Source organism: Camarhynchus parvulus, chromosome 2 (genome assembly GCF_901933205.1).
Source record: "Camarhynchus parvulus chromosome 2, STF_HiC, whole genome shotgun sequence".
Taxonomy (NCBI): Eukaryota; Metazoa; Chordata; class Aves; order Passeriformes; family Thraupidae; genus Camarhynchus; species Camarhynchus parvulus.
The window spans coordinates 87698443-87711050 of record NC_044572.1 but is presented as its reverse complement, the minus strand read 5'-3'; the positions used below and the strand labels follow the sequence as shown (position 1 = coordinate 87711050).

The following is a 12608-nucleotide window of genomic DNA, read 5'->3' as shown; positions in this document are numbered from 1 at the left end:
GATCAAACCAATTCTTATCTCATTTGCTGCTCCCGTGTTTGTGTGCAAGTGGAATGTATTCTGGAGATTGTTTACCCGAGGTGACCAATTAGATCCACGTGTGTGGGTCAGGACACTCGAGCAGAGAGTCATGAGTTTTAAGAAGTAGTTAGAAGTAAGTTAGAAGAAGTAAGTATGATGTAGTATAGTATGTATCTCTTTAATATAGAATAGTATAATAAAGTAATTAATTAGCCTTCTGAATCCATGGAGTCAGATGCATCATTCTTCCCTGTGTCAGGGGATCTTCATAAAAACTATACCGGAGGGTGCCTGATTCGGGGCCTCCAGTGTTCCCAGGATTGGCAATGACACAGAATTTTTAAAAAGCTGGGTTGGGTTTTTTTTTTTGTTGTTTGTTGTTTGTTTTTTGGTTTTTGTTTTTTTTTTTAACCCAAACCATAAAGTACTTTACACGGTTGTGTTGCACACCGTGCACTGGAACGGGTTGTCCAAGAGAGGCTGTGGAGTTTTCCCCATTGAAGATATTAAAGAACCATCTGGACACAGTCGTGTGCCAGGCAGGTTGGACCAGATGACCCGCTGTGATGCCTTCCAACCTGACCCACCCTGTGATTCTGTTTTCTGGATCAGGACGTATGGGACGCAATGTTTATTATTTTTTACTTATCTGGGTGGTTTGGCGTGAGGGGTGGGGTACGTTTCAGGCAGCTTATTCAGAGCCGTGTCCCACAGCTGGACTGCTGTGTCTGTGGAGCTCTGTTGGTGCTCCAAGGGCTAACTTAAAAGTTCTTAACTAAAGAACATCCACGGCAGAGGAAGGAGAAGGAGTCGGATCCATTCCCGCCCCTCCCTTCCCGGCGCGCTCCCGGCAGCGTCACGGCGCGCGCCGGCCCCGCCCTTGCGCGCCGGGGGAAGATGGCGGCGGCCGGGGCGGGCGCGGGGCGGAAGCAGGTGCGGCAGGAGGAGCTGCGGCGCCTCATGAGGGAGAAGCAGCGCCAGAACGCCGGCAAGAAGCGCATCGACTCGCCCTTCGCCAAATATCCTCGGCACCGGGCTCCCTAGAGCTCGGCTGGGAGGGATGGGTGGCGGGAGGGGGTCCGCGCCCCGCACGGTGCTTCCCTTAACGCGGCCCGCACGTACAACAGCCTGGGGCACCTGAGCTGCTCCCTGTGCAACGCGCCCGTGAAGAGCGAGCTGCTGTGGCAGACCCACGTCCTGGGCAAGCAGCACCGGGAGGTGAGCGGCGCTGCGGAGGGTCTCGGCCGGGCTTTGCTGTTCAGGAGCGCCGGGACAGCGCTTGGGAATCGGTGGCGCTGGGGAGAGGCCGCGCCGCCGGAACGGGGCCTGGGGTTCGCTGCTCCGGGCTCGGCGCGGCAGCGGGAGCGGCGGGGAGCCCGCCGGGATGAGGGGGGGAGCCCGCCTGGCTGTTCCGTCTGGCTTCTGTTCTCTTAAAGTCCATGCGGGGGTTGAAAAGGCAGCCCTTGGAAAGGGGGTCCCGTGTCTTTCAGGGGTCCGCTCCTGCGGTGAAACAGTCTCCACCTTATCGACAGCATTTGGCTGACACTTGTCTGCAGCTCGGACTTGGACCCGACCCCCCGCCTCCCCGGGCTTGCTAGGGGATCTGTGAGCTGTCAAGTGACAGCTTATGCTGCGTTTAGAAAATACACTTTTTTTTCTCTTTGTAATTCAGTAGTAAAGACAGAGAAGTTGTAAAGCAAGTCAGGGAGTTTGTAACTTGGATGCGACCCTTTTTTTTTTTTTATCTTTTTAAGTTCTGCTACTTCTTAGCAAAAACTGAAAGACTGTGTTTAATTTTACAAGTACTCAGGAAAAGACCAAAGGAACAGAGGGAGTTCATTGCCTGCATTCAGATGAGATGACCGTGGCAAACCAGAGTGACGTCTTTCATGATGTTAAAATGTCATGTTTTAATTTTAAAACACTTAATATTCCAGGAGCCTTCCTGCTCTTCTCTCCAGTACCTTACTGCTGTCAGTGTCACTGCTCTGTCTTTTCTTTCTTACTGGTACAGCCTCCCTTGTGTGAGTGTCACTTCCTCTTCTCCATGTCACATCATTCCAGAGGCTGACAGAAACACTGGTCTTTGTTTTGGTACCTGTGGTGTCTATTTCAGTGATACTGTTCTAGAAAGGTATCAGCTCACGTTGGTGAGCTGTTGTAAAAGCTCTGTGTTTTAAGCTGCAATCCAGAAGTTACTGCTAGTAACGTGTCTTGAATTTTTATTTCTTTACAGAGAGTTGCAGAATTAAAAGGCACAAAGCAGACAGCCACTGCCTCAGCTGCTGGCACATCCTCTCATCCTGTCAAGAGAAAAACAGTTGAGACAGAAAATACAGACCTAAAGAGAGTAAAAGGTAATGAGAGGGAAGTTCTTGCCAGAAGCCATCCATTTTACATCTTGAATGTTTTTGGTTTGTTTTGTTCCTGTGGAAGTGAGTATGAATACACCAGACTGTTCAGTTAATGTCAGCCCATTGCTGCTGGAAAGGGGAAAAGTTTGTTTGTTCTTTCTCTGTGAGTTCTGTGTCAGGAGAAAACAGTGCTTTTGGAAGTTTACCTGGTTTTCTTCTGGGTTATTGGGTTAAATTAGGTCATGGAACTGTGGGCTTGGCCCAAATAGATCGAGAAGCAGTGTAAATTAAGCATTAGGAGCACTTGCCTAGAAGTGGTGTTACTCCTTTTCAGTGGAATCAAGTCATTGGTTTTCCTCAAACCACGCACCAAAGTTCTTGCCAAAGGAAAGGCAGTTGATTTTTTCCCTTGGTGCTACCAGACATGTAAATATGTGAGATATGTTAAATATGTATGCATTTGGGGACTTGGTGCTGTCATAGAAGCCTTAGGGATGTTTCTTTTAAAAGCATGGATTTTAAGAAGTTCTCTTGGCTGTTGTACAGGTACAGACGAAAAGCCACACACGTCTTCGTCAGGGTAAGTAGATCTTGTTATTACCTAGGAATTTTTCCTGACTACCAATGGCTGCATTCTCATCCAGCTCTTCCTTGTCTCTGCTTTCTGTACAAGGGCAAAGGGTCAGAGAGTCAGCAGATCCCTGCTTCTGCCTGTTCTCTGGCAGAGTTGTATAGTCCTGAACATGGCAGCATCTTCCTGGGTGGACATAATTGTATCAACTGTTAAGATTCTCTGAGAAAACCGGAATTATTTTACTGTCACTGACAGACTTTAAAGGATTGACCTGTGGTTCTACTACATAGCTTGAACATAGCTAGATTGTAGCGTGTACTCTAATAATGCTGACATCCTAAAAAAGAGGTGGCAGTCTGAAATTAGGAGAAATTTTCAGTGTGTAATTAAATTATATTTATTAACAAAAACTACTAACAAGTGACAGATCTTCATTAGGATGGTTTTTGTCACCTAAAATTCATGTAGGTGCATATGCTGCAGTTGAACTTGTACAAATACAGGACTGTATTTGACTTCAAGGGGTTGGGTTAAGCATCTCAACTGCCCCTAAAAATTTCTGATGGTATTCAGACATCTTTGCAGGGTGGGCAGATGTCAGGTGACACTTGTGGGTCTCCTCTACGCTTCACAGGATAAATTACTACCTTGCATAAGTACCACTTGCTGTTTCCTTGAAGGAATTTGAGTTTGTGTGCAAAATTGACATTTGAGAGGTTCGCCCATTTTTGAGCTTGTTGGTATAATTAGTTTAAAATATAATGTGGAAAAATGTTTGGCTTGCAGGCTGCAGCTACTCCAGCAAGTCTGTGTTTTCTCATTACTGAGCCTGTTTGGCTGTTCTGAATTGCAGTCCTGGACAGCGCTAGGTACCCAGAATAAGTAGCAAATTAGTTAGTAGGTGGAAAGAGGATTACTTTAACCACCATTCCAATTTGTTATGGGTTATTTTTATTAATGTGAATATGCAAATGGAAAAATGGATCTAAAATACATTTTTTAGAATTAACCTGGGCATTTCTGGGGAACTTTAATGAGAGCCCCAGGTGTGTGCTGCCTTCAGACAGTGGCTGTGTTGGCAGCTGTGCCGTTCAGGGCATTGCTCAGGATCTCACAGCCTGCATTGCTCACAGAGGGACTGGGCTGCTGCTGCTGGACTGGAGTCACTGCCATGAAGTTTCTAACAGTTGTGTTGTGGGCTCTTTACCAGGCTGCCAGCAGACTTTTTTGATGAAGCAGAGCAAGACAGTGCCAGTTTACAGCTTTCCAAGGGCCCAGGTCCCAGTTTATTGTCAGGGAATTACGATGACGACGATGATGAAGAAGAGGAGGAACAAGAACAATCAAGCAAATCTTCTGTTGTGCGTAAAACTGAAATTCCACCTCCAACTCAAGAAGTAATAGCTAATTCTCTGCCTCCAGGTAATGCTGACTGAAATAGTAATTAGTAATTCTTAGTAATTAATAGTAATTCTCTGTAAGGAGAAGCTGTGATTTAACTGATGATGAAAGGTTTTTATTTTATTTTTCTAATTATTGCCATTAGGTGATGGTGAGGGTGTGTAATACTGGAAGTAGAGATAAACTAGCAAAATATCTCCTGTTATTGTATGGTGATTGCTTATTGATTTTATGTTCTAGTTGTTTGAGGCTGCCAAGGGAAGTAACATCTGTCTGTTCTTCCCTTGATTCAGTAAGGTACTAACTGAAATTCCTGTGTAGTAGGAATTTTAGAAAATGCCTGAACAGCTGTTCTTTTTGTCATAGACTTCTATCCTTTCCTATAGACTTTTTTGACACCAAAACTCCAGCTGCTCCTATAGTTTCCCATTCAGGATCCATACAGAAAGCAGAGATGCACGAGAAGGTAATTGAAAGGTAAGCAGTCAAAACAAATATTGATAGTCTTAGCAATTGTAAACAAAGATTTATCTTCCAGGAAATAGACTGTGATCCCTTAGAACTTATTGTTGTGTTGCATTCACAATAGTTTGTATATATGTGAGCCTCAGGCATTATTTCAGACAGGTGTCTTGCACCCTAGGGACAGGAGAAGAGATGGAGCAATGTCATACAGAGTCTGTTTGACATCTCTGCAAATTTTAACATGGGGTACTGTGGGAGCTTCATGTCAGCCACTGCTTTCCACTGTTTAAAGGAAACTGCTTGTTGTGTGGTAATGGTTCAGCTCACTTGAGCACTCCTTTAGACTGTGGTTTAGTCTTTCAGAAGTAGAATCTCTGCTGTTACAATGTTGGGTGTTCAGCACACTGGAAAGAACAGTTTAAGAAGCATAAGCTACAGCTCTTTTTTTAACAGTGAGATTTAAGCCTTTCTGTGCAGTTGCTTCAAAGCAATGAGAACTCAAGCTGAAGGAGGAGATTTTGATGATTGTAGGTAAAACTAAGGGCTTAAACTTGTTGTATTTCTACATACTGACACAAAGGATTATGAATTTTGTTTTTGACTATTTTTAACTCTGCAATAAAGCAGATTCTAAAGTGTTAACTTGGGCTGATAGTAATCCAATATTTCAGGAAAGAAAACACTGCTGAAGCTTTGCCAGAAGGTTTCTTTGATGATCCTGAAGTGGATGCAAAAGTAAGTGATCTCCTTGTTTTATGCTACTAGATTTATTTCTGCCAGTTGCAATGATTTGCTGAGTAGTAAGGATGCTTTTCTAGGTAATCAGTCATACTGGAATATAAGAAAATGACTGAACTATTTAGACTAGAATAGACTATTTCAGTTAGAAGTGACCTATAATAATCATCTAGTCCAACTGCCTGAAAACTTCAGGGCTGAACAGAAGCTAAAACTTGTTCTTAAGGGCTCTGTCCAAATGCCTTTTAAGCACTGACAGGCTTGGGGCACTGGCCACCTCTCGAGGAAGGCTGTTCCAGTGTTTGCCCACCCTCTTGGTGAAGAAATGCTTCTTCCTACTGCTCAGTCTGAACCTCCCCTGGTGTAGCTTTAAACATTCATTCTGTCTGAATGAGAAAACATGAAAAGGGATGGAGGTGGGCAGGAAGAGCTCGTTAAAGCCATCTCTTGGAAAGTATTTTTGATTATGGTTCCTCTGTGACTCTTAAAGAAATGTCATTTGTTGGTTAGAATACTGAACTGAGATTTGGACAATGTACCTATATTTCTGTGAGTCATCCCAGGAAAAGCAGTTTACTTAATTTGTACGTTCAGTTTTGCTTTGGAATTGGGGATGTAACAGTCCTAGAATGTCCTTTATGAGATCCTGCTGAAAAGTGTTGAGTTGCTGTGTGACTGATGGGCTGCATCCTGTTGGAATGAAAACAGCTCCATTATGGCACACGCTGTCATCTCTAGTGCTGGTTACACCACAAGAGTGAACCTGGTCTTCAGCCCTCTCGTTTTTTACCACTTGGGGGTTTTATGATGCTCAGAAAAGAAAAGAAAGATATTCACCTGTTTCTCAAAAAAACTCCTACAACTAAAAATCTTGAAATTCAAAACCATTCATACTTCCTTCAGCTTGCACGGTGCCAAATGATGACCAAAATAAACACTGGTATTTAAAATACAAACCTTTTTTTGTTTTGTTTTGAAAAATTTGCCACAGATTTGATGGCTTTCTTGCTTTCTTTATTGAAATATAGTGCTGTAGCCTAAGTCTTTTTTATTTTCTTTGAGTATATTTCCTTGTTCACACAGTGGAAGGCTGCTGGTGTTTTTAAATGGCATTGTGAGGCCAAGCCATGATATCTAATTTGGAGACCTTCCAAATAATGCTTCTTCATGTTCAGTTAGTCCCATTGGCCAAGCTAACACGTTTAGGTGTTTTATTTGCTCTGACAAGACTCTTCTGGCACTACTCATGCCCAGGTGTTGCCATATGTGAATAGTTTTGAATAATGATATTTTGAATATTGAAATATGTAGCTGAAAAAGCCATCCTTTGGCTGTTCTTTTTGGTGGGTTGTTTTGTTTGATTTGTTTTGTTTTGTGCTTTGTGTCTAACTGAAGTAGTAAATTTTTCAAGTACTTAGTTTCATCATAAGTAGGGAATGCAGGAATGCCTAGCAGGAAAGGAGAATCTGCTTATATCTGTGAGGACACTGGTTAGTGACCTTTGTTCTGGTTATTGCCTCCACTGATAAATTTATAAGTGGTTACTTGTTCCATTGAATTGCTTGGAGAGGCTCTTCCTTTTAATCAGCCCTTTCTGAGTGTAACTAATACTCAGAGGAAGGGAAATGTTTGTGACATCACTTATATTGAGGTGGCTGCAGTGGTTCTGTGTTGGAATCATACACAAAATAATTATTTGAATAACTAACTGGGCATTTGAAAGGGAGATTGTGGGTGTGAAAAATGCTTGTTATTTGCATCAGGTACTTGTAGAGTATATAAATTCTGGATTAGATAAATATTTCAAGAAAAAATAATAACTTTAGTGTTTAAATTTATTGTAAGAAATACAAATAATTATGAATTACAAAAGACAACCACAATGCATAATAACACAGTACATACACATATGATAGAAATAATAACAGAACAGAAAAATGAAATGATGACTATTACTTCCCAGTATGAGTTTGCTTGGAAGCTTCTAATTTATTCTATAAACTTAATTCATACTACTTGATTTTGTATAATCACTCAGGAACAAAACACACCAAACTGTTGTCTTTACTAAGTTGATGACTGACATGTCACCAAAAGAGGAGTATGAATAAAGGGAAAATAAAACTAACGCAAAAAGATGGTGTCATGACTTATTATGTTCAAACTGCTTAGTTCTCCTAGCTATATAATTTCTACCCAGTCCTGAGTCAGACATAATCTGTCCTCTAAAATACATTATATGCCACATCTTCCAGTCTTGAATTGTGTAAGTTTCACTTACACAGGTAGACTACCTTGTTTATTTATTTGCATGAAAAGCACAATCTGGCTTTGATTACCTCGGCTGTAGATCTTAAACACATTCTTACCACAACTAATTTTCTGACTTCATGTCTTAGTACTAAATGCCGTCTACCACAGAATAAAAAGCTTTCCATGTCATTAAAATTGGTTTGTAGCTGTACAGTTACTTCTGTTAGCCAACAAAACTAGACTAGATTTGAAATACAGTCAGGCTATTTAACACCAGCAGACTAGTGGCTGAAAGGTTTGATATTTTATGTTATGCCAAAGGTAAACAATTCACTGCTTTTTGGCTTGTGAAATGCCTACTGTATGCAATTGTACAGGCAGCTTACAGAAGAATTTAATAGTTATCACCTGACACAGTGAAATGGCAGACCGTCAAACTCTGTAACTTCTGTTAATTCAGACATTCCACACCAGCTACTTTTAGTCAATAATTATTCTTTAATGCTGCAGTCATGGATGTTGTTTAATCCAGGAGTAGAGTCAGATTTTTCTTCCAAAACCATTGTGCAGCTGCACTCTCTCACCTATATCCATTACTTAAACTGAAATACGTCAACCAGACTTCTCTGATAACACAGCATAATTTTTCATATTTCTCCTGGTTTTTTTACAGTGTCCCAAAGAGTCATTAGACTTAAATTGTTAATTTATAAATTTTCATGTTCTTTAGGTGAGAAAAGTTGATGCTCCAAAGGATCAGATGGACAAAGAATGGGATGAATTTCAAAAGGCAATGCGACAGGTCAACACAGTAAGTAATGGAATCTATATTTATTGATTCTAAATACTATACACAGTAAGGAAAACAACAGTTTCATGCAGCTCTGCAGAATGGCTGACATCTGCATTTGTCAGCTGGTTGTTTCAATGCAGTGTGTGGTTAAATGCACTTTATAAATGAGCAAAGGGTTCTTTGTATTTTCCACTTAAATGAAATTAAGATGAAAACTTTTAATCAAGATCCAGTCATATGTATCTAGTTACATTTGTTGTACTGTATTTTATTTAAATACTATTTAGCTAGCATATACCTCAGATCAGTGTCCTGTATTCAAAGAGGACACAACTGTGGGCTCTTCTTTAGCTCTATATTCATACTCAAACTTTTAAAAACACTACCCATTTGTCTGTCTTTTTAAAAAAGTATCTATAAAGTGTAGGTAACCTGGATTTCATGTTTAATTTAAATGCACTGGAAAGGAACTCCAAAATCTGGGAAGGTGACAAAAGAGTTTTGAGACACGTAAATTGGCCAGTTTTTCTGTACTTCAATTTTTTACTGTTTACCATTGCATGGAAAGTCTTCCTGCAGCAGGTGTTTATCTGCCCTTGTGTACAATTTAAAGATTACCTGTGTTCTCAGTCTTCCCCTAGAGTATTTGCTATCCTTTTAATTATTTTAATTATTTTAATTGTAAATAGTCAACTGCTGAGAAAAGTGGTGCAGAAAAATGTATCATTGCTCATTTTAAAGCAGTCAGCACTATAAACAGAGCAAATGTTCATACAAAAGCGGTGGTGGATACATTTTGCTAGCATAAGCCATTCAGATAATTCTTCAGCTTAGGAGGAATCTTCTCAGTTATGCGTGGACCATTGATTGCATAGCATCTCCCAGACATTCAGATTTGAGAAAGTATATGCTGAAAAAAATAACAGGTTAGAAACACTTCGGGATCCAGTGGGAATATTTAAACAGTCTGTTCAATAAGTGGTGTGTATTTAAGTCCCAAGCCCTGGGATAGAGCTCTCATTTCAGCCTCAGACTGTGGGTATGTGTCGTTTGTTTATGCTCAGTTTCAAATCGTAGAGTATTGAAAATTTCCAAAGATTAACCCCAAGGCAGTCAAAATTCTTTTGAATTTAAGAAAAAGCATTTCCATTTCAAATTAAACCAGACCATTTTTTTGTCTGTATTTGCCCTTGTAAAGATGGGAATATACATAGAGGAGATTGACACTAACTTCAGGTGGAGGGGAGCAGGGGAGGACACAGACACTGTAACGGAGTGGAAGTGGAATTCAGGATGAAGGTGAATTTTCTCAGTACTTTTCTGGTTTAGATTTCAGAAGCAATAGTGGCAGAAGATGATGAGGAGGGACGACTAGATCGCCAGATTGGAGAAATTGATGAGCAGATGTAAGTAGATCAATTTTTCCTCAAATTCTCTGTTCTCTAGCGCAGTAATGGATTGCTCTTTGACTAGAGGGATAAAAACACTTTTAATCTGTGATACTACCTTTCATTAATCATCTGAGTATTTGAAGGATGGACTCCCTCAAATTGCAGAATTATACATAATAAAGACATGGATTTTGATACAAACTTTAACTTTCTCCAAAGAGAGAATGCACTTGAATCACTGAAAGTACACAAGGCAAGTTCTTGGAACAAACTGTCCCAATTCCCCTGTCAGGTGGCTTAATGTCTTCATTTGTATTTCCCTGGGAGTTTTGATTGATGTAGAATTTATGTGAACATTTTGAAGGAACATTTCCTGTACTGAAAATGTCCTGTGCTGTGGCAAACCCTCTTTAATTCTAGTAGAAGTTTACTTAAAGGTTTTGTGGAGTGATGCACTTCATTACATGAAGCGTTTTTTTTGGTTTTGTTTTGCTGAAATGGGGAATGTGGTGGTTGGATGGGCATTGGTTTAATCTCAAGTAACCTGAAACACAGCTCAGTGGAACAGTTTGTTACCATTTTCCTGTAGCTCAACACACTGATATTAACAGTGATAATGGCAATGGTAGCAACTCAAAAAGAAAGACACTAGAAATTTCACTTCAACCCTCTGGGCAGATTTACATGCTGCACATAATCAGTGTATGGTAACAACAGCATTGGGTTCAAACTGAACTTTGCTATTACAGGAATGCCTTTTAACAATGTTAGTGTAATTCTGCAGAGGGCTTGAGCTAAACCTGCCTCTCTTTGAGGATTTATTTTTCTCACTAGCTAAGGCTGCTGTAAGTACATAGAACCAAATTCAGAAGTTTGTAGAATACTTCAAGTTTTAACTGTGATTATTTTTCCCCAAAATAAAAGTTCCAAACACATTTTTAAAGAATTTTTGTAACTTTTGACTTCTGAGTGTATTCAAATGCAGGCTATTTCAAATTAAGTTGAAAATGAAATAAACTCCTTGGCCTTGAAAACTTCAGCTATGACTGCCTGTAAGTATCATATTAGGAATATGCCAGGGGAAACAGGATCCAGACAGTAACCCCTCCATGTTGACCCTTCTGAGCAAATAAGAATGAAAGGGGCAAAGGAGAATCTAAATCAGGCTGGTACTACTTGGCTTTTTCAAAAAAATATCCTGTTTGAAGTGGCTAGAATGGTTATAAAACACAGTTCAAGGACAGAACTTTTAAAGTGAATGGTGACCTGAAACTTTTGGATTGTGTTTACTTAAAATATTCTGTTACAGCAGAGAGGAAGCAGATAAAGAATCTGAACACTTTTTGCTGCTTTTTTTATTTTCAGAGATGCCACCACTAAGTTATCAAAATTGATAATTGATGTCACACCTTTCTCTCATGAAAACCATAAATGGAGCAAAGAATAGTGTTCCTTCTTGTATGGAAGTGGATATTGGTTCTGTGCTTTCAGAAAAATGGTTTGTGACTGTATTGCTGTTGTTAAGTATTTGGATTAGGTCTCATTGCTAGAGAATTGACCAAACCTCTCATCAGTCTGTTTTCATGTGATGAATACTGAGAAGGTGCACTAGCATCTTGAAAGCTTATTTCTTTTTCACTGTTGGGAAGCTGTAAAGCTTCTTTATCCAAAGCTGTAGGAGCAAAGTCTAGCACTGGAGGTGATGGCATTAATATGGAAAGGCCCCAGATGTTAACAGGTGTTTCACTTTCCAACAGTGAGTGCTACCGCCGTGTCGAGCTTTTGCGGAACCGCCAAGACGAGATAAAGGAGAAGTTAAAGGAAGCCATGAGATTAAAAGCAGCACAAGAGAAAGAGGAGGAGGATGTTGGGAGTGAAGATGAAGAAGAACTGCAGGATTTGCTGTCACAAGACTGGCGGGTGAAAGGGGCTTTGTTGTAACATTTCTGCAATGTGTTTGACACTCTTTTTATCTGTGGTCTTGATTCCATTGTTGGAAGGGAGATTCTTTTGTTAAATATTTATTTAAAGAGGATCATAAGCTAAAGAGCCAAGCTTATTAAAAAAATTTTTGTAGATCTACAGTAGTGTATTACTTGTTGTAAAAACTGTATATTGCATATGTTTTACGATACTGGATGCACCTTTCCTATTAAAATGGCTGGTTTCCTACCAGAAGTATTTTAGTGGGATTAATAAATCTGTAAAGGATCTCTAGGCTTTTGGAAGCATTAGCTCAGTTTGGTAATTTTGAGAGTTGGCTTATTGTCTATAGAAGTGCATAGTCTACAAATTTTTCCCAGATTGAGGGTTTAGGGAAAGGGAAATACTATGCACTTATGTTTTCTTAAAATTTGTAGGTGCCCTTCTGTCCATTGCCCCAGCTCCCAATAAAATATGTACATTTTTTTAGGATCTGTTACATTTTCTCTGTGTATATAAGGACTAAGCTTGGAAATGCTGAGCCACAGCTTCTCCACAGTGTATAGCCTGTAATGTGCCATAGCACTGCTGGGTATTTTTCTTTATAGGCTCCTATTTTGCTTAGTGCAGCCATCATGTAGCATATCTCACACTTCTTGAACCAGAGGGATGAGAAGGCAGTGGTTACACATCTG

At 40.3% G+C, this 12608-nt stretch overlaps 1 protein-coding gene across 1 annotated transcript; it reads left to right on the top strand.

The window, feature by feature from the left end:
- Positions 1-882: 882 nt before the first annotated feature.
- ZNF830 (zinc finger protein 830) lies at positions 883-12397 on the top strand. Its single transcript, XM_030963510.1, has 10 exons — positions 883-1040; positions 1140-1239; positions 2258-2378; positions 2922-2955; positions 4160-4371; positions 4737-4827; positions 5487-5550; positions 8537-8617; positions 9929-10005; positions 11748-12397. The coding sequence occupies exons 1-10, from the start codon at positions 919-921 to the stop codon at positions 11929-11931; spliced, it is 1086 nt and encodes a 361-aa protein (XP_030819370.1). The 5' UTR covers positions 883-918; the 3' UTR covers positions 11932-12397.
- The last annotated feature ends 211 nt before the right edge of the window (positions 12398-12608 follow it).